The sequence below is a fragment of the Euprymna scolopes genome, chromosome 25, assembly GCF_053919585.1.
Source record: "Euprymna scolopes isolate OS-2025 chromosome 25, ASM5391958v1, whole genome shotgun sequence".
Classification (NCBI taxonomy): domain Eukaryota; kingdom Metazoa; phylum Mollusca; class Cephalopoda; order Sepiida; family Sepiolidae; genus Euprymna; species Euprymna scolopes.
Genome location: NC_136506.1, coordinates 15447839 through 15471606, shown reverse-complemented (window position 1 = coordinate 15471606; position 23768 = coordinate 15447839). Strand labels below are relative to the sequence as shown.

At 32.4% G+C, this 23768-nt stretch overlaps 1 protein-coding gene across 19 annotated transcripts in view; it reads right to left on the bottom strand.

The window, feature by feature from the left end:
- Positions 1–23768, bottom strand: part of LOC145247280 (suppressor of lurcher protein 1-like) — a 1714203-nt gene that overhangs the window by 14386 nt on the left and 1676049 nt on the right. For all 19 annotated transcript variants that reach the window (XM_080108885.1, XM_080108889.1, XM_080108891.1 and 16 more), the window contains 2 exons: positions 4918–4956; positions 426–597 (listed from right to left, as the gene is read on the bottom strand). In XM_080108885.1, the coding sequence (XP_079965011.1) occupies positions 426–597; positions 4918–4956 (211 nt within the window). The remainder of the gene's footprint in view (positions 1–425; positions 598–4917; positions 4957–23768) is intronic.

Here is a 23768-nt window from a genome sequence, read left to right as displayed (position 1 = left end):
CACCAGACCCAGCTGGCTGCCAATATACGGCACCAGACCCAGTTGGCTCTTTATCTAAGAGCAGTTGCGTGCTTGCTGAGCATAACTTTCCATGCGTCTTTCTATCTTTTACATTTTTTCTCCTCCTCCTTCCTTCTGATCTTAATCCCTATATATGTATTTAAGTCTATGACGCCACACTCACACCACAAACCAAAATGCTGGCTCGACTATGTTATACACTTACTGTTTGAGAAATGGCATTTAGTTTATAATAATCCAATACAAAAACAATAATGAAGATGAAAGAGAAGGAATAAATAAAAAGTTCGACTATGAATAGATATTACAACTGTCATCAAAACATTTCGCCAAACATTGTCTTAAATTTAATGTCAAAGATACCAAAACATGAATGAAAGTTTGCAAACGATATTGTGACTTACTTGGGTTGAATTCCATCAACTTCAAACTTTGGAAAGTCAATTATCACCTTTTCTCCTTTCAGACCATAAAATAAGTAATGGCATTCCGTGTTCCGAGGATACTTCCCTGGATAATTTGGAGATGTGAACACCCCAGATGTTGCTAGACTGCTTTTATAGTTGAACCCGCATACTGTATGAAAAAAAAATGCAAAATAATCATGGGTTAATAATACTTGTCAAAATCATAAAGAATTACAAAGTCGGTTCCAAAAGTAAGGCTTCCGATTTGTTTGTTTTTTTTAATTCCAAAAAGTTGAAGAGCTACGAAGACGTGAGTGGTACCATTAAAACGAACGACCTTTAGTGCTCCAATGGCTGTGCATGGGCGCACAGTTTTGTCATATGAGGGTCGTTTAAAAAATAAAGCCTTCTAATTTTTTTATTTTAATTCTAAATATTGAAGAGCTACGAATATGGGAGTGGTACCATTAAAACGAGCAACCTTTTGTGTGCTGGAATTTATTTTTCTACATAGTCACCACCATTCTCAATGAAGTTTTACCAGGGATTCAATGACACATGTCTGCTTCTGACGCACGTCCATGATGAGTATTTTTTTTAGTCTTGCACTGTCAATATCTGTAACAGAGAGATTAAACGTTCAGGTCATGAATACATAAGAATGAATAACGATTCAATTTGCAATTATTTGTTTTATTCGGCCGGAATAAAAAAAATAGGAGGCATTATTTTTGGAACGTCCCTTATACAACATTGTGTTGTGGAATAGTACATTTCTGTTATGCTAAAGTCACTAATAATTAAATATATAAAAATTTTCTTTGAAAATATCACGTAATATGTTTAATGTTAGGGCAATTTAGTGTTCGTACATACGTTATCATTGTTCAACCTTTTTTGTGAGGACAGGATCTCCATAAAACCATGCAAAAAATAATTGGTGTTTATCTAGAATTGTACCACTTCAAGAGAAAACACAAATAAAAGAAAATATTTATGATATACGTACCCGTAACAGAAAGAAAAGACTGTACACCAAAAATCAAGTAAATTTACCAAATATTTTCATTTAAAAATACAAAAAATAAAATTTTGTAGCTAAATGACGAACAACGATCTTACGACGCCATTTTTAAAATTCACTATTTGTTGACTCATCCTTAAAAACAGTTTAAAATTAGCTTTGTACGTTGTGCATTATTGTAATTCATTCTGATTCGGCATTATCACGTTGACACACTTGTTTTTATTAGATTACCGAAGTTCAACAAGCTTGATGGTTACTACGGCCGAAACGTTGTGAAAATAGTAAAGTGCATAACTGAAATTATATTTATTTAATTTCTAATAACGGTTACACTACAGGGTAGACTGATAAAATTATTGCCCAAGAAAAAACATGATTCAAGTGAGAGCCACATCACGCCACCTCACATCCTTGAAGTTAGCTTGAAAATCAACACCAACCTGTACCTGGATGTGGCGATTCCCCGGTGCAATCAGGTGACAGATCCTAAGTGTGGCAGCTGGACTTGGTATTGTTGCATAAGTCCAAAGAGACCCAGGCTTGACTTCAGAAGAAGTGCTACAACTTTGTACTCTTCTCTTACTGGCACCCCTCCCCCCTTGACCTGAACCTGCTGGACTACTTTGTTTGGTCATACGTTGAGAACATCACCAACATGACCTCCCACAGCACCAAAGCCAGTTTGATCGCCACCATCTGCCGAGTATTCGCCGAGCTCCTGCTGGTGCTTGTAGAAAAGCCATGCTCCCAGTTGCAAACCTGTATCAGGGCGGTGATTGAGGCCGAAGGCGGCTACATTGAATAGATGTCAGCTCTACTACACAATTAAGTTATCTGAATTAATTTTTCAATAAAAGTTTCAAAGTAAATCTATAGTGTGTTTTTTTTTTTTTTTTTTTTTTTTTTTTTTTTTTTTTTAGGGCGACAGTTTTATCGTTCCATCCTGTATTATTAAATGTTTGGTTGTTTCTCTAAATTATATAAAAAATGTTTGGTTGCTTCTCTAAATTATATAAAAAAATGTTTGGTTGCTTCTCTAAATTATATAAAAAATGTTTGGTTGCTTCTCTAAATTATATAAAAAATGTTTGGTTGTTTCTCTAAATTATATAAAAAATGTTTGGTTGCTTCTCTAAATTATATAAAAAAATGTTTGGTTGCTTCTCTAAATTATATAAAAAATGTTTGGTTGCTTCTCTAAATTATATAAAAAAATGTTTGGTTGCTTCTCTAAATTATATAAAAAATGTTTGGTTGCTTCTCTAAATTATATAAAAAATGTTTGGTTGCTTCTCTAAATTATATAAAAAATGTTTGGTTGCTTCTCTAAATTATATAAAAAATGTTTGGTTGCTTCTCTAAATTATATAAAAAATGTTTGGTTGCTTCTCTAAATTATATAAAAAATGTTTGGTTGCTTCTCTAAATTATATAAAAAATGTTTGGTTGCTTCTCTAAATTATATAAAAAATGTTTGGTTGCTTCTCTAAATTATATAAAAAATGTTTGGTTGCTTCTCTAAATTATATAAAAAATGTTTGGTTGCTTCTCTAAATTATATAAAAAATTTATATACTCATCTGTTTGGATTTAAAAAGTCTGTATACCAAAAATTACACAAATTCAGCCAGTATTTTCTTTTTGTTTTTTGTTTTTTACTAAGGCGACACCACTTATCAAGGCCTGAAGGCCACTTGAGGGTAATTAATATAAGGTGGTACTTTAGTAATCATTAATAGTGTAGATTGGGTATAATTTGAATTATTTAAGGGGACAGCTCAACAAGAATTTGTTTATATTGGACTTGAAGGCTATCATATTGTAATCAGTCAGGAAGCAGGCTCATGGAACAGTTCCATTCCATATACAGGTAGTTCTAGGAAAGAAGCATTGTTCATAAAATCTTCATTTAGAATTAGGCACAGATAGAGAGTAGGTAAAATGTTGATATTGGTAGTAGCTAGTTGAGTGTTTTTTGTGACGGTTTGGCAATGGGGGCATAGATTGGAGCTCAGACGAGCACTTGCTATGAAAATAACAATAAAGTAGAGACAGATTTGCAACATCTCCTCTGTGAGAAATTATGGTTTTTCATAAATCCTCGTACAAATTTTAAAAACCGTTCTTAGAACAAGGAGGGAGACTTTATTGCCGTTCTTGCTTGAATCAAGGTTAAAGTTATTTTCTTTAGCCATTAACCTTAATCGAGTTTGAAACTGGCTGCCGAAGAATTTCACCACTAAATTTTATTTTATTTTCAAACAAAAATACTGGATGAATTTAAGTGTAGTATTTTTTTTTAACTTAACCAGTAAGTACGTAGTAAAGATTTTTGTGTTGTTTTGTTGATTCTCTTTTTAAAAGCAGTTTTAAATATTTGAGTGAAACTGGATAATCATCCAACTTTGTATATTTCAACGAAACATGAAGAGGAAAGGATTATTGTATTCCTTCTTGATAAAATATGTATGACTTCTCTGATGTTTTGAAAGAAAAGGTTTTAAATAAATCTCCCTTAAAAGAAGCACAGTTCGTGGAATAGAAGGATCCAATGGAGATGGAGACAAGAATGTTGTCTTTACTCTCCATAAGAAAAAGCAACACTATGCCTGTGATTAAATGTCTTTACCCTTTATTGAAAATTGTACTTTCAAGTCGCTTTTCAGAAAAAAAAATATATATTTCTTACTTTTATGGCTTGTTAGCCCGACTGGTCTTAAAGTAAAGGTCTATGCATGGTTCAACAAGCTAATGGGAGATTTGTTTATGTCTGTGGGTCAGTTGCATGCTAACTTCTGTCACGAGTGGATTTTATGATTAAAAAATTTATTTTTTGCATAAAAAAAGATTTGGCAGTCAATAGGTTGAAAATGGCACAAACCTTATTTTCTGCAGCTTATAGCGTCCGGTGGCAGACAAAAAGAATTTTCTTTTTAAATGACTACTTCTTCTATTTATATGCTGGCGATTTCGGGAAGAAACGAGATTTCTTGTTACCTTATATGCAAATGAGACACTGTCGGTGTGAATAAAAAGCTTGGTTTTTCAGACACTGAACTGATTCGGATTTTGGCGTAGCAGGTTTTAGCTGCTGTGTATCGGCTTTTTAGATGAGTGGGCTTTGACAGCAGTGAATCAAATTTTACCCCGGAAATTGTTAGTTGAAAGTACAGAATAGTTAACTACTAATTCTCTCTTTTACATAAGGATTTTGATTGACTTCCACATAACATTTTGTCAATACAACTTACACATTTTTTCATTTATTTAGCCAATGACGGAAATAACTCATTTCTTAATTGAAGAATAGTTGTTCCTACCCAACTAACATTCATCTCTATATTTTTTCATAAGTTAAAAACTTGTGCAAAGGTAAAAATTATGAACTAAAATTATTTCACTGCCTCCTGGGCAGTGTCGTACATGTAGTGAGAAAATATCAGTGATTTAATTTATACTTACAATATCTGGTATCAGGTTCGCCTGTATTAATGCCAAAATCTAGAAAGTAAGAAAACAAGTGGAAATTAGGACAGTTTATGCAATCAAGGGCGGTGTGTCGAGATGAAAAAGTTAACATCTTTTTAAAAAGTTGTTTTCTACTGAAACAATTTACAGCCGTACATAGCTTCAAGACCGAATTAGCTTCAAGATCTTCATTTAACAGTGAACTGAATTGATAAGACTTGTATTATTTAATATACGAAATACTCCTTAAGAAAGCATTTTGAATGCCAATAAAGGGAAGTAACTCCATGTATATATATATGTATGTATATATATATGTATATATATATATATGTATATATATGTATATATATGTATATATATATATGTATATATATATGTATATATATATGTATATATATGTATATATATATATGTATATATATATGTATATATATATGTATATATATATATGTATATATATATGTATATATATGTATATATATATGTATATATATATGTATATATATGTATATATATATGTATATATATATATATATATATATATATATATATATATTGGAAAAAGAAATCCAGCAAATCGGTCAATTATAAGGAAAATCCTAAAATAAGAGCGTATTTATATTTTGTTTACAGAATTTTTTTAGATGGGACAATGACTTTCTATAAACAATATATTAAATCCCCGAAACAGTGTTTCATGGTAAACAACTGATGATCCCTTGAAAAATAAATTATTGGTACTATAGTAAATTCGAGAGCGAGTTGATGCAGTGATTGCAGGTGATTAAATAACTTACTGACTAGATGGTTTTCTAACAAATGATGAAAAATATTTTTTGCATAGTTTTAAAGGTTAAAAACTTCAAATACTATATATATATATATATATATATATATATATATATATATATATATATATATATATATATATATATGTTAGGATTTTTGTTCCTTAGAAGCGCTGGTTGAGTTTGAATAAAATAAAATACGTATTAGATACGTTTGAAGCCAAAACAACGCAATATTACAAAATAAACAGATATTTACTTTGTTTGAAATTTATATTGAAATTCATAAATATATTTCGAAGCAAAACTTCATCTTCAGTATATCTTTCTTTCTTTCTTTTTTTGCCATGTTGTTGTTAGAGCAGAGAATAATAGATGTTCGTTTGTTGTTTTTATTTCAAACAAAATAAATGTCTATTTATTTTGTAATAATGCGCTGTTTTGCCTTCAAACGTATATAATAGGTATATATATATATATATATATATATATATATATATATATATATATATATATATAATGAATAAATTACAAAAAACTATATTCCGAAATTCATGATGTTGACCATCTTATTATTTATTCCTTTAATTCAGTTGACATTTACAATTCTTAAGAGTATCTGTTTCATAGCGCAAATCAATCACGTAATTATTATATCAACAGTGAATCTATTATGCCCTTAACCCATAAGAAGAAATAGCAACAATCAATCTGTCAAAAGAAAATAAAGTGTGATTTGAAATGATAAAAATCCGAAAATTGGAAGAGAAGCTACAAATACCTTTAATATGTTTCCATTTCGCTATTTTAAAGAATTTTAAATGTCAACTGATTAAAAGGAATAAATAATAAGATGGTCAACATCCTGAATTTTGGAATAAATTTTTTTGTTATTTATTCACTATATTGCTCTGTAATTACATTGAGCTTCTTAAATAAGGAGTGTTATATATTATAAGAAAATATATTTCTACAGAAATATATATATACCCGGCTTTGTCCTGTATTAAACGTAACGTTAAATTCCTTTAAATAAATGAATAAAAAAAACCCAGAAAGAAACGGAGATATGCTTACTTCTTGTAAGTAAAAAAGAAATACGATCGACACTAAAACATAAAGAGAGTGAGTCAAGTACGGTAACCATTAGGCCAGCTTTCCATAATTTTAAAAGGTGTTTGCAAACTAACTTTTTTTTTACACAGTGATCACCACTTATTAAGGCCCGGAAGCCACTCAGGGATAAGTGTTATTGCAAGTACATTACGTTAGTGTGGAGATTTGATGGAGTATACTTTACTTAAGGAGGCGGTTCATTAGGAATTTGTTAACGTTGGACTTTAAGACATCCAAGTTGTAGTCTGATGGGAAGCAGGCAGACTGAACAGAGTTCCACAGGCGTGCAGTTCTAAGAAAGAAGCTTTGTTCATGGAATCCACGTTTTGATTTAGGCACAGATAAAGAGTGGGGGAAATTTTTCACAGTGGATTCAGCTAGACGAGTGTTTTTCGTGAAAGATTGGCGAGGGGGGACCAGAGATTGGAGTTCAGACGAGCACCTGCCATGGAAATAACGATAAAACAAGGATAGGCTCGCAACGTCTCTTTTGTGGGAGAGAGGTTGCAGGGTAGAGAAAAGGGCATCCCCCACTAAGCCACGAAGTCTATTTTGTACTCTGTCAACACAGGGTAAGCTGTTTTTAGCAGCTCCTGCCCAGATATGGCAGCAGTATTCTATCCTTGGACGTACTTGGCTTTTATATAGATAACTTATAACTTATTCTTAACATAAGGAAGCTATCATGGGAATGATTCATGCATAAATAATTGTGAAACAGTTGAGAAACCGATAAAAATCCGATGACCCAATGTACCAATTTTCAATTTTTACCTCTAAGCTGCCCTGTTTGCTTAAATAAAACTGATTAAAAATATTTAAACATGTCGATATACGCTATATACCAAATTTCAAATCTGTAGATATAAAGTTCGTTTAGTATTTAGGTTGAGAGTTCTTTTCAGCCGCACACACATTCTCACTTTTATAGAAATACTAACAAGCCTATCTGCATTGCACAGTCGTAAAATACGCTTAAATATATTTGAGTTAATTCAGATTTAGTGTTTATTATTATGTTGAACTCAATATATAGTAATGATATAAAAAGTTTAAAAACAAAAAAAATGACCCATGCAAGACCACCAAGAATCGAAACCAAAACATTTAGCTTATGATTTACTTTTTCCTTTGCCCTTAATGCCTGAGCTATTAATACATGTTTGCTGTAAGGCTAAAAATTAAAACATGAACCAATAGCTATTACGTTACGCACGCATATTCGTAATGCCATCGTTCGACTGGCAAATCCCATTTTTTTAAATTTAACACCAACTTTCCCCAGCTAAAACACAAATATAAAGTTTTGCATGGGTTCGAATACCTTATGTATTGAGTATTCTCTCTGTAGACCAAAAACTCACAGAGGAGTTTGCTAGGCCAAATTTTTTAAAACAAATACATATATATATATACGCAAACATAAATATATATAGAAAGAGGTTTGTGTTTACTATAATCTTTTTTATGTAAATATTATGCAAGTATAAATTATGTAAAAGATCTGGATGAACATAATTACACGTAATAGGTAACTAGAGATAATCGTCCTATAAGAAAACCGAAAGAAAATATTAGGGAATTGATTAATGTTTGAGTTTGAAAGAATATGCAAGTTAGCTAGATCTTTTGCAGATGAATGCAATTCAATGATCCATATATAACAAAGTTGTATTTTTTTTTTAAATAGATAGTTAAAAAGAAGGCAAAGGTAGATAACTCCACAGAAAAAAAGAGCATAATAATAAAAAGTAATCAACAGCCGAAAGAAGGATGAGTTCTTTAAGAATTTTTCCAATGAATTTCTTATGTCACAACAAAGTTATTGATTTATTCCAATAAAGAAATCAGTTGTGTATAAGCTACCTTCACAAGTAATAAGGTCATAGAAGATAATACAGCATCTCTCAAGGAATAACTGTCATGTATGTGTTTGTGTGTATATATATATATATATATATATATATATATATACACAGGTCATGTCATATGCTACTGGTACCATGTAACCCAGTACTACCTGCCTCATGGTCGGGTTACCGGCGACTAAACTGGTTCCTGCACCAGACTTGTTTGGTGAGGAGGGCGGCTAGTCTCCCTGAAGGATTAAAAACAAGACCTTCCAAAGGGCGAATGAACTCTTTTTCTGGGTCAACGGCCAACTAGCACCATGTATATTTGTGTGTGTGTATATGTGTATTGGGGCGGAGAGGGCTCCCCCAAACCGTGGTGAAGGCAACCTTTCTAGGAGAAGCAAATCTCTGATTTAAAAAAACCATAAAGCGGAAGACCAGTACCCGCATTAAGCTGGTCTGCAGTTTAATTTGTTGCTGGCTATCTTGCTCTTGCTTGTTGTTGGATCTCAGCATTTTGAACCGAGAGAGAGACTTAGCTGTCGTACAAAGCTAAGACTCTGTAACATCATCTTTGTATAGATACTCCCTCAGGCATTTGGGCTCATGGATTTTAAGTGTCTGAGGGAGTGGCACTCGTCTGACAAGACGTTGCAATCATCATCATATATATAAACATCTTATATATCCAAACGAACTAAAATTGAATTGTGAACCTAGAGGACAACAGGCTACATTTCTGGATTTAGATATAAAAATTGAGGATGGGATTTTTCTTTATAAAATATTTGATAAAAGAAACGTATTCCCCTTTAAAATAGTACGTATGCCCCATAAGGATAGCACCTGCCCTGTTTTTGTGTTTTATGGAACCATTATGTCAGAGTTTTTGAGAATAGCTCGTGTTACTCTAAAATTAACAGGTTTTATACCACCAGTTTCTAGCTTAGTAATAAGGATGATAAAACAAGGTGGAGATAAAAATAAAATATTTAAACAGTTAAATAAAGCATTTGTTCGTTATCCTGATGCTTTTGAATCGTTTAAGATAAACCAGACTATATTAATAAAGGAAATCCAAAACTATATTAGCAATGTATAAATGTATTTATAATTACATATAATAAATTTATATATATATTTAAAAAAAAATGTATATATGTAAAAATAAAATATTTTTAACCTTTATATATCTAATTTTAAATAAATAAGAATGTAAATATACAAACTACTAACTATAGTGGGGGTGATAAGTAGTTAAATGGATTAATCCAAATCTTATAAATACAAGACTGATAAATTAAAAAATGTATCCATTTTAAATGTGGAAATTGATGAATCGCACAGGTAAGAAATTCATTTTTATACTATGAAAAGGTTAGTAATTGCAATTAAGAATAGGAAATTGGATCAAAATTTTTGTAACTTGTCTTCTTCCTAAGATTAAGGGTGGTGGTGTTTGATCAACACTGCTGGGGAGCCATGATGTAATACACTGTTTTGTTTTTAAATCCCCGAAACAGTGTTTCATGGTAAACAACTGATGATCCCTTGAAAAATAAAAAAATTGGTATTATAGTAAATTTGAGAGTTGATGCAGTGATTGCAGGTGATTAAATGACTTACTGACTAGATGTTTTTTTTTTTTTTAAAGAATGATAAAAAATAATTTTTTGTATAGTTTCAAATGTTAAAAACTTCAAAGACTATATATATATATATATATATACTAGAAGGTTGTTCGGCGTTGCTTGGGGAATATTTACTTTCATTTTTGGTGACATCATACATGACGTCACCTGCTATAACGTCATTCATGAGTTCTTATATGATGTCAAAACATCGTTAATTCATTACCCACATAGCAGCAGCCGTATAGCTCAATGGTGTTGGGCGGTCGGGTTTCCATCCTGGCTTGAGGCAGTTGCCTGTCTAGCCGCACTGATGAACTGTGAGACAGCGAAACAGTACTGCATGTGGATGACTATATATATATATATATATATATATATATATATATATATATATATATATATATATGTATAGGAATATATATATATATATATATATATATATATATATATATGTATATATGTATATATGTATAGGAAGTTATAAAAATATATTTTAAGCTACAGAGAGGCAAGCATCAGGCCAAAAAGCATTTTAGCTTGATGATTCCCTGCAGGGAAGAATCACCGAAGCCTCTGTGTAGCTTATAATTTTCATAACTTTGTACCTGTCTCTACTCACGCATTGAGCACTATTGAAATAAATACTAAAAATCGATACATGAAATATATCTCTTCATGCCATTTTATGCGGACACATGAAATATATTCGTTGTCACGAAAAACAGGAACACTGTCTCTTAGGCTTCACCCTAAATGAATCCAGAAACAGACGTCATCAATCAGCACACATAACTGATGCAGATTACGCAGACGATATTGCTTTGTTCACGAATAACATTGCTGATGCGCAAATACTTTTATGTAAGCTAGAAAAGTTTGCAAATGACATTGGTCTTTACATTAATGCGAATAAGACAAAAGTTTTGACTTTCAATGTGGAAGGAGAGATCAGGGCTCTGGTTGGAACAACACTGAAGGAAGTCCATGAGTTTACGTATCTTGGCAGCAACATAGTTTCCACAGAAAGAGATATCGAAGTTCACATCTAAAAAGCATGGGTTGCATAGGATGAGCTGCATTAGATGAGATGCATTCAGTATGGACTTCAAGGCTAATTGACAAAGTAAATAGGCAGTTCTTCAGTGCAGTCGTAGAGTCTTTCCTTGTTTACAGTGCTACAGCCTGGACACTCACCAACAGATTTGTAAGAAAACTAGATGGCACATACAGCCATATGCTACGAACACTGTTAAATATATGATCGTCACAAACCAAACCAAGCCAATCTTGGCAAAATCATCCTACAAAGTAGCAACTTTATGGCAACTTAACTGCCATATCTAATACCATCAATGAGACACGCCTAAGATTTGCTGGTCATTGTCTGAGGAGCAAGAATTAATTGTCGAGTGATGTATTGCTATGGACTCCACGACACGAATGCGCAAACAAAGGACGACCTAGATCCACGTACATCCAGAAGAAATAGTATACGATGCCAACTGTGAACCTGAAGATCTGAGGCAGCTGATGGAAGACAGGAAACTCTGGAGAGGAAATGTCACATTGGTCCGGACAATGAGCCCGCCATGATGATGATGATGATGATGTCTCGCAAAGAATAACTTTTCAAGTCACAGATATCTGTTATCGCTGTCTTTATGAACTATGTTCATATGTTTAATATTTTTTTATGTACAGGTTTCTCTCTTAAATCGATTAACAATTCATTGTGAATTTTGGAACACAGCTGATAAGAGTAAGAATAGGTAGTGTGGGCTATTTTGCATTAAATACTATTCCTATTAATCCTTTACTCTACGTCGAACGGATAGCATAATATTTAGTTTGCTGCACCTTATCATCACAAAGGTCCATATAATATTTCAGCTAGATCGACACAGTAGTTTCTGAGTAAAGGAGGAAGGGATAGACAGACAATGAAAAATATGCAGATATATACATACACAGGAAGTTCCTGCTTAAATGTTGCCATTATATTTATTAAACCAAACGACTTACACTCTCTAAGAAATATATGACACAGATGAACTCTCTAGTACAGCAGAAACTGCTTCATTTCTCTGGTGGATCGTCATGCCATGATTGAAGCATCCAAGAATTGAAGTGCATTCTTTTCCATTTATATAATTGTTCAATTCTCCTGGCCATGCACGATAAATTGCCAACTTTTCGAAGTCTATAATCACGAAATGACACATGAATCAAAGTTGTCATTCTTCTGCCTGCTATTTCTGAACGTAATCAGGGATACGCTACAATTTCGAGGCCTCCGAGGATTTCAATTTGTATCTGAGAGGCATAAAAGAAGAAACTGTTTCCAGACAATCATATTTAAAATTGAAATTCTCCAAAACGTGGAACTCGGTTATAGTCAACAAAAAAGTGTTTGTTTGTTTTTTTTTTTTCATTTTTTTTTTCTATTTTCTTTTTTTTTTTACCACGATACAAAATCTTGATAGAAATTAGATGACAGAAAAATGGATTCAAATGAAATGAATATCCGAAATCAGACAGAAAAAAAAAAGAAATTACTCTGGAAATAAGAGATGGAGAATAAAACAATTACTGGAGTCTTTTTCTTTTAATGCAGAACACACTTTTGTGATATGACTTTTCTACCCTGGAAATTCATTAGAAACCTTTAAAACTTAAATAAGCAATAAAATTAGTTTATTTTTTTATGATAGACTAGCATATTAAAAATAAAATTGCTAAGGTAATAATAGCTACAGATAGCGTAGTCCTTCTGCATAATATCCCCAAAATTTATTATTGCAGACATTAACATAGCTCGAGATTAACTCTTAAAAAGGAAGATAAGAATTTAATTGGATTTTTTTATATCTTTTTTAAATTTTTTACTTGGAAGTCACCACTTATCAAGGCCCGACGGCCACTCGAGAATAAGAGTTAATGAATGCAAGGTGGTAGTATAGTAATTGTTAATTGTGTAGATTGGATAGAATTTGATTATTTATGGAGACGGCTCAAAAAGAATTTGTTTACATTGGACTTAAAAGCCACCAAGTTATGTTCAGCCGAAAAGCAGGCCAGAAAACCAGAAAACACACTCGGTGATGTAAAACCACTATTAATAATTTCCCCGCTCTCTATCTGTACCTTAAGCTAAACGTGGATTCCATAAACAAAGCTTCTTTCCTAGAACTGCCGTGCTGTGGTTAACTTTCCAGCTGACTACAATATTAGCGTCTTCAAGTTCAATGTAAACAAGTTCTTGTGTGCCGCCTTCTTAAATAATTAAATTATACCAGGTCTTCACTACTAATGATTACAAAGCTATTGTCTGAATGACTACCGTACCCACATTAACCCTTATCTGGGCCCACTTTAAAAAAAAAAAGATGGCCGTCATTGAAATACAATACCAAAGAGCTGTTTCCCAGATGACTATAATATGTTCATTTTCAAGTCAGTGTAAACAAATTTTTTGAGCCGTCCCCAATTTCTTCAGCATTAGCTTTCTGCATGCTATTTACACATTAACTCTTATCCTCGATGGGCATCTGGGCCTTGATAAGCGGTGACCCTACCTGTAAAAAAAATTGAAATATCACTTTGGATGAACGAGTTCTAAGAGCAGAGGTGTATAAATAATTTAGAAGGGGACAATGAAAGCACTTAGACCTGAGGTAAAAAAAAAATGGTGAACTTAAAACCAACCCTAAACAAGAAATAATTTAAAAGAAACTGATTTTTATTCTTTGCCTGTTTCCAATTTAGTGCGATCTAAAAATATCTGTGATATATGTTCAATTATTGATTATCGATTATTTAGTGGTGTTTAATCAAGAGATTAAATCGAAATGTATATTTAGATTTATTTTCAACTTATTTTATAATTTCTCATTTTTAGGAGAAATCATGAGAATATTTTGTCAAGCATGAAATTAATCATTAATTTGGTTTTCATCTTGCTTTTCAAAATTTGAATAAAAATCTTCTCGGGGTCATTTTCTGATTTAATCCCGACAAAATGAACAGGGGAAACTTTCCAGAATTTATATGAGAGAATATTTTTTAAGATTATTGCATTTGTATTTTTACACTGCTCAGAAGTTTTTGTTGTTGCTTTTGTTGTTGTTGTTTTTAATCTCTTTATGTAAAAAGATTAGGCCAGTTAAACGATGCAACGGCAAAATTTGGCCCGGGCATTGCTAGTAATTTATATATGTCTATAAAAGTGAGAATACCTGTGTGAGGAGGACTCTCAACCTATATACTCAACGATTTTTATCTACAGATATGAAATTTGGTATATAGGGCATTTAGACATATGGAATATCTTTTAATCGATTTTCATCCAGAAAAAGGGATTGCTAAGTTGTCACAATTGAAAAATTGGTACTTGGGGGTGGTCATCGGATTTTTATCTGTTTGTCAACTGTATCATGACTTCACATCCGCAAATATAAAAAGATTGGACCAGTTAAATTACGTAACTGCAAAATTTATCCCAGGCATTGCTAGTAATCTACATATCTATAAAAGTGAGAATGCGTTTGTGTGTGTGTGTGTGTGTGTGTGTGTGTGTGTGGAGAACTCTTAACCTATATGCATTGAATCTACATATATGAAATTTGGTATATAGGGTATTCAGACACGTGGAAAACTTTTTAGTCTGTTTTCATTCGGAAAAAGGGTTGCTAAGGGGTCAAAATTGAAAAGTTCATACTTGGCAATCATCCAATTTTTATTTGTTTGTCAACTATATCATGACTGTGCATCTGAAAATCATTCACATGGCAGTTTCCTTATGTTAAGAATAAGCAGGTTTGAAACTACTTTTTAAAGATCGTAGCAAGTTGGCCTCATGGTTATCTTACTTGACTCACTGTTTTTATACTTTAGTTTCGATCTCAGCTCGAGTAAGTTAATTGATTTTTTTTTTACTTACAAGAAGTGACCTGTTTATAAAAAAACCCATAAAACTCACGAGCACATGTAACAGTTTCTGTTATTTTTACTTACTTTTTTTAGGAATTTAACATTACTTTTAATACCGGGCATTTCCGGGTACATTTGCTTGTAAATGTATAAAAGTAACTGATAGTTCTGAAAAATACAGTGTTTTATAGTTTTAACACAATGGCAGAAAAATGTAGGCAAACAAAAACTTATGGCTGACATATGTTGTAGACGTTGTAATCACATAAAGAACAGTGGCGGTAGTAGGGAGTTTTTGCTTTTTCATCACCTAGTCCTTGTTCTTGTCCAATTATTAGTCTATCTCTCTCTCCCTTTCTCTTAAAGAAAAACTGCAGAGTAAATATTTATTTTGAATAAAAAAATACAATTGTTATTTAGAAATTTAGCGGGAGGCTAAAATAAGTGAGGAGCAGTCATAACGAACTCATGCTAACCTAGCTAGTTCTTACGTTCATTCTTCTCTCATCAAAATACTACATCTATAATAGACACTTCCTCGTACCCTCCTTCTACTACCATAAGAAATCATAGAATGTTTTATCTACTTAAAATCCATGTTTTTGACAATATGCAATGGAAGGAGGGTAAGAAAAAAAGAAAACATTTAACCCTTTTCTAAGTAGATTTTATTTTTGGAAAAATGTGTAGTTTAACCAGAAAATTAATTTCTAATTTAAGTAAGAGATCGGAAGAGAAACTGACAAAAGAAAAATCCACATCACGTTTTGCTACTAGAATTCCCATGGCATCTCTTTAAGCGAAACATAGGTAATCAATCTGTTTCAGACCATCAGTCTTTTCTAAGAATCGTCTGGAAAAATCGATCAAACTATGAGATTTTAGGGTTCGTGCTTTTGGGGCACAATTTAAGAAAATAAATAATTCAACATAAGCTTCTGATACAACGAACACAACAACTTCGATAAATGTAACAAAGAAAAGGTTTATTCAGGCGAATGTTCACACAGGGAGATATTATTCCTGGATAAAAACTGGACTCTGGCCACCTGCTGCTGTCACAGTAGTTATTCCCAGTGGGAATCGTCGATACCGGGTGAAATAACACACAGAGGTGGAGAGAGAGAGAGAGAGAGAGAGAGAGAGAGAGAGAAAAAAAGGTCCGATCTGCTTCGCTTCTCTCTCGGTAAGTATGTGGCCAAATAACACAGGGGGGAGGGGGAAGCATTGATTTGCAACAGAAAAAAGTTCTATTTGTTTCTGCTACAAGATATTTTGTAGGAAAATCCGGGATGGGTGTTATACAGTTTATTATTTATCTTTCTGCTAATTGATACAAAAAGTGATTACGCATCTTGTACAATGAGAAAGTTTTCTTTTCTAAATTACTTGTATTGATTGGACTATTGTTTTCATCTTGAGTGTTATTTGTGTAACGTTTCTGTCGGGTTGTCCTTCGACGGTCTTCAGACATGTAGGTTGTTGCTTGGAAAAGAAAGGAGAAAAGTTTTGTCAACCAATTCTTTTTACACATACGAAAGCACAGACATAAAACAGAGACTAATTCCAAAAATGCGAAAATATCTACGGGGCCAGTAAATTTTCTCCTTTCTTTTCCAAGCAAAAACCAACATGTCTGAAGATGGTGAAACGTTGCACAAATAACACTCAAGATGAGAACAATAGTCCGATTAATACAAGTAATATAAACAATCAACCCTCATCTACAAAATTAAGAACTTTTCTTTTCTACTTAGTAATTTGCTTTGACTATTATCCACAAAGGTTCCAAAGGTTGTCACAACCGAGGGTGGTAGTGGGGAAACCTCCCTTTCTACAAAATATGCCCTCATGGTGTGCATCTAAAATAGCATCCTACAACCCAGTCCAGCTCCTGGCCTTCTCGCGTGGCAAAAGTGGTTCACTGGCGCCTTAAAACCAGTCACTTCGGGCAAATAAGGCTCGACAACATTGGATGGTGGCTCATCTAGGAGAAGGTAGCTCTGATTTAAAACCTCCCCTGATTTATAGGACTGCCCTATCAAGGGAAAGACTTAGGGGGTGACTCCCAACAGAAAATCTGGAGACGGCCTGACTTTATATTATTATTAACGGTAACTCTATCTTTCGCTTGCATCCTCTAGCTTTGTGGAGAGAGGGGGGCTGCTGTACAGACAACAGATATCCTCCCATCTCACCCTGCCAGGTTATGTAGCTCTATTAGATAGGAACTGTCACTCCTGAGTTGAGCTGTACAGCTATTCCCTGTGGTACAGATAGACAGCAGAGCTACACTATCATCTCCAGAAACGGAATGTTGCTGACGATTATCCACATCAGAATTGTCAGTCTTTGATGTGAGGAATGAGATTACAATTCTTTCCCTTAACTGATCGAAACTTTTATTATTTTTTTAGATGAGAAAGCAAAATGCAAATAAAGAACCTGTCAAATGATTTGGCATAAAACTGTATGTTTTTTATATTCATATTTTCTAAAATAATTTATAAAGACACCGTTTTGAATCCATTCTTAATTTCATATCAGAATAAAATTTGCTCCCTTGGAGATAATTGTTTTATCCGATACAGAGCCTCCTGATGACACAATCATTTTTTCTAAATAATTTATACTAGCGGGACCCGTGGAAATTCTACGGAATGAGAAATATGTTTAATCAAAAGATATGTTTTGATAAAGCCGATGTATGTATGTCGAGGGGGTACAAGTATGATGAATTCATCAGAGCACATTTTATTAAAATATTTGTAAAACAGGCACACGGATGCAACATTTTGGCGATGGGACACGGGTTGGAGGTTAGTTGAGAGTGCGGGACTTTCAGTTGGATTCAAAATTAAATCTACATGAAAAAAATATTTGATTCTACTGTTAGTCATTTATGTTTAGTTCCAGTTTTCCTTCTTCAAAAAATAGAAATTTCAGTCGATTTCATCGATTACATATTCTATGCGACCTTCTTACAGTAAAAAAAAAACACCGTTAATGTCTATTGAATAATAATCCATGTGCTTGTTATAAATGCGGTAAATGGCTTCTTAGAAAGAATCTGTAGCTGTGGGCGTATTTACATATTTGGCTTTAGTCATGTTTTGCATTCGTTCTGCGGTCATTTCTTCATTCTTTATCCTAAGCAGATTAATTTTTTTAAGTACTTTATATTTTGGGTAGTAGAAAAAAGTAGATTTTCTCAGGTCGAATACCACAACGTTATTGACCATTTTGGTTTTTCTTTTTTGTTGTTTTCTAAAATTTAACCGAGAGAGAGAGATATATAGAAGGAGAGAGAGAGAGAGAGAGAGAGAGAGATGGGAGGGGTGAGATAAAGAGAGATGAAGACAAAAATGGTTAACAATATTACATTTGTATTTGTACCATAAAAAAAGAAATTTGTTCCTTTGCGTAATTTTTTTTTTTTCATATTTTCAACGTCGCATCTTATGGAAATTTAAAAAAAAAAAAATCAAACAAAGGAAAATATTGCTGTTTAACTTGAATAAAATTTGCATTTAGTTTTTGCTGAAACAATATCTAAACTCCAATGTCGTATGAGTCGTGTGTGTGTGTGTGTGTGTGTCTGTGTGAGTGTTTAGGTTGAAAGAAAAACAGCTCTCTTCATTCTTATTCAATTTTTTATTAGTTAAATCTTGATTTGTATGAATGAAAAGAAAAAAACTCTTTGCTTTCAGTATAAATATATTCGTGTTCTTTCTAGGACTATCATTGACATTTAAGACCAAAATCAATTCATCTACAAAACAAAAACAGTTTCCTTTTTCTACGCAAATCTTTCCTTTAACGTTTTCTATTTTTTTTGTCTTTATAAAACGATTCGTTTGATTTAATCTTAAATTATATATATATATATATATATATATATATATATATATATATATATATATATATATATATATACATACATATATATCATCTTTGTATCTTTACAAATATCACAGTAGATTTAGTATATGATTAAAAAAAATCTAAACTAAATAAATGTAATGACTTCCGGACAACAGCTAGTAATTAATTTTTATGCTAGCAGGACCCGTGGAAATTCTATGCGAGCTGATACTTATTTCTGTAAGAAACACTTAGAGATTCGTATAAGTGACTTCTTGATCAAAAATCAGTCTATTAAATTATCACCCAAGTATTTGTTATAAAAACATTATAAATAAATTACAGGATACGACATAATCTCATTGACACACAGGTTCTCATAGAAGTTAAGCACCGTCGAGTCTGGTGAGTACCAGATTGGTGACTCTTTGGAAATACCAAGCGCTGCATGTATGACAATATCAACACCTTCCCGCGAAAACTGAAAAAAACCTAATGTCATTATCATCCTATGACTGGGATATTATACGCGATTGGTGACCGCTTTTGAATTTACTATTGCCTTGACACTTTCTCTTTGTGAGGAAGTCAGTTCAACCTGTCTAAAGTTAATGCTACTAACATACAATTAAATAAAAAAAAAAAAGGCGGTTGTCACAGATATACAATGTTTGAAGTTAATATTGTATAATAAGCTCTATACTGTAATGGTTCCTGAAAGTAAAAAGTTTTAAGTCTTTATTAGAATGTATTTATGATCTTATATTTTCTTTTCTTTCTCTTCAGTGAACGTGTTTAACCTTTATTATTGCACTGAAATAATTTTTCAGTTGCAGACAAAATCGTATTCTTGTACTGCTTAGATTTTTTAAGAGTTACAAAAAAAAAAGACAAAACAAAGTGCACTCGAAGATCTTAAAGAAGAATGAACGAATACGCAAATAATGTTGCAGGTGATGCTAGTTCAAGCACGTAGTAAAGGAGAACGCACAACTGAATATGTTTGAATTCATAAAATTATTAATGGTTGGATTACTGCAAATAATACATAACATATTAAGACTAGAGATCCAAGGTCATATTTTAATACAGGTAAGTTGTTTCTCAAGACAAACATAGCTAATACATACTATTGGGAATATCATTGAACTTAATAGAAAAAAAATAATAATCAAAAACAATAGATAGATGTCCTTGTTCAGGAACTACTTTAAACATTGAATTCCAAGAGAGTGACATTATCCCATCCATCCAGCGCAGTCGTAATCGAGACTGAACTCACTACACGAGTTTGTAGTGTAATTCAAATCTTGTCGGTAGCTGAATACTTGATGCTTCTCCAGGGCTATCAAGGGTATTTTTTTATCATGACGACATCACTAGATTGGGTGCTTACACCAGCTTAAGAGACTCCTATCTACCCTCGAGAGAAGGATAGATTTCGCCAATTTCTCAACCTGGTATTTTACCTTGCGGTACATGCAACGCCGCACCTTCCCAAATGGTCACCCATCTGGTACTAGCCAAGCTCAACGTTGCTTAACTTCGGTGATCTGGCGAGACACCGGTGTGTCAACATAATTGTGCTATATGTTAGGAAAATTTTAAGTGATTTGCATTGTCATTGTATGGGAAGTTGCTTGCAACCGTAAACAATGGACACTCTATTATCGTTTGAAATCTCAGATCAGCATCAGTGATCTGAACACATGGTGCAGTATCCGATAAAACTGGTTTTCTTTGCAGAGAAGCATTTCAATTTACCCAATCATTACCTTGCCCATCAATCGATACTAGACTTTGCAAATGAGAAAACTTTGAGACTTCGCATGGTTATGCCTAAGAAAGATAAAATAAAACGAGGAATAAACGAAGACAAATATAAGACAAAGAAAATCCCAATAAAATGTCCATGTGTTTTAAGGAATCGATATTTTGCGTCTAATTTATTGGAAGCTTATTCGTGATTGGAGTGATGATGGAGAAAAGAAATGAATAGATACTAAAAAATATACAGTAGAATCCCAGGATGCGGTGGGCCTAGGATACGGTTTTTTAGGTTACGATGTGGCATATGATGCTTATCCTGCCCCTGGTTACAATATTTGCCCCGGCTTACGGTGTTATTTATAATGTTATTTGGTTATATACATGGGTATTATATATTACACTGTATTTTGTTACTAGTTTGGGTTTGTATTTACTATACACATAGATTCGAAAAAATTCTCAAAAAATATATAACAAATAAATGTTATCAAAGGCAAGATAAGTTACTTTTCTACCTAACTGAATAATCTTTTAGTGTTTTTATTTAATGTAACATGTTTATTCAGCTCGAAAAACGTACCGTGTTTACCGATGTATTGGAAAATTAAAAATGGCGCCGGAATCTCTGTTGAATACGTAGACACAAACTAAAGCAAAGTAAGATATACTATTTATTAATACAATATATATATATATATATATATTATTCTTTATGTAAATACAGTCATATCTTGCTACTAATAGATCTCGTTAGGCAAGAAAGATTAAACATTAAAAAATGGTTTCAGATCATTTTCAGTAGTAGAGGAGATACACTTATCCATGACTGGCGTGGAGCGAAGTTAAAGATCTTATGGATTTAAAATTAATTACAAAAATCAATTTTATTTGAAGAAGGGAGGTAAAAAGATATTTTTGGGGAAAGATTAAAGAGAGTGATAAGAGGGGAAGTATAACATAAATATATAGAGGGGGATATTAATTCACTAAGAGAGAGACATCGAGAAAGGAGTGAGAAAAGTTGACACGTAATGAACGAAGATGCCAGAGAACAATATTAACGATTTTATAAATCAAGAGATTAAACCTGTCTAGACTATGGAGAAAAAAAAAAAGAAAACGGGTTAACTGAATTGGGTCAATATATATATATATATATATATATATATATATATATATATATATATATATTATATGCATTATGTTCTTACTTGCATCAACATGATAAGATGGAGGATACATATTGTAATATTTCGAGAGACCCTCCCTTCATGAGACATGTGTTTGATTTTCAAACAGGCATTGTGAATGTGATCAATTCTGCAGAAAGTATAAATTAATTTTATTTTCTTAACCTATTATATTATTTAAACTTTTAAATACAGTGTTTGTATTGGTACGCAATATTACTTATTTTTAATATTGTATTTATTTATTTTTCGAGTATTCATATTTAATTCTCATTTGTTCAAGGTTTAATTTATTTTCTGGGAGTTTATTAAAACGACTAATGTTAAAATTTAACTGTTAAGGGGAAACAGCTTTGTAAAATCGTTTAAGGGGGACAATTTATTGTAAGGATTATTTAACACAATATTAGAAATGTGCACGCCTGGTCACATACGTATACACACACACATACATATATACTTACATATATACACGTATTCATTTTGTAGTTCAGTGTAATGATTTTGATAAAGATTGAGACTTTAAAGTTTAACGGGTTTTAATTTTAGCTATTTTTTGTTTTAATTTTTAACCTATTTCACTCTGTATATTTGTCAAGTAAGTCTTACTTCAATTTATTTTTATATTTTTATTTATTTATTTTGTTTTATGTATTTAAAAAAATAAAATTAAACCTAGCGATATTGTAACTTGACCCAAATTGAAGTGAAAAGATTTGAGTATCTGGAGAGTAGGTTCTGCTTAATTAGATAAAATGATAAAAAAAAAAAAATTAAAAACCCAGAAAAAAGTGCAAAATATAGCGGATGAGGAGGTTGGGTTGCATCTGGAGTGATGCTGCCACTCTGCTCCTAGAAATCACTCCGCTTCCCATTCCGACATGAGTGAAATAATACACCTTCGGAAATTCCAGATTGAATTCTCACTTAAGCTGGAAAAGTGCAGCGGAGTTTGGGGGATGCAGTTACTAAAAGAATTCTATCAAGTGTCGGAACTTTTATTTCATCAAGCCATGGTAAATTTTACCGTGTGGCACGTGACTTTCACATCCGTCAGCCGATAACGTTTCTTTTTGTGCTATGTAACCTTGTTAGGAGTTACTTAATTCTTATCAATTATTTCCCCTTCTTTATATCTTGATTTGGAAATAACTATTACCCAAATCTATCAATGCCATCCGATAATAATCACTATTTACAAGACCGTACGCGTGTGTATATATATATATATATATATATATATATATATATATATATATATATATATATATATATATAGTGTATATTTAGGCAGCATATTCTCCTTTAAGCATATGTTGTTAAACAGCACAGCATTTTCTTGTTTGATAATTTTCCATTTTATTTTTTCCAGTTTTCGAATAATCCTTCTTGTGTTATATGTAAAATGGTGTAAAAGTGTTCCGTAGTCTGCGAGCGCTTTCGGCGTTTCCGCCATCGTCAGGCTGGTTATATAAAAAAGTCGTTTTAAAATTACGTCGAATGATAAGGTCGTGTTTTAAAATTACATCGTACTATAAGATCGTTAAAAAAAACAAAACAAAAAAAACTGTCCAATAAATTTGTATATAAATAGCCCACATAAGTCAAAAACGATCTTATAGTACGATGTAATTTTAAAACACGACCTTATCATTCGACGTAATTTTAAAACGACTTTTTTTATATAACCAGCCTGAC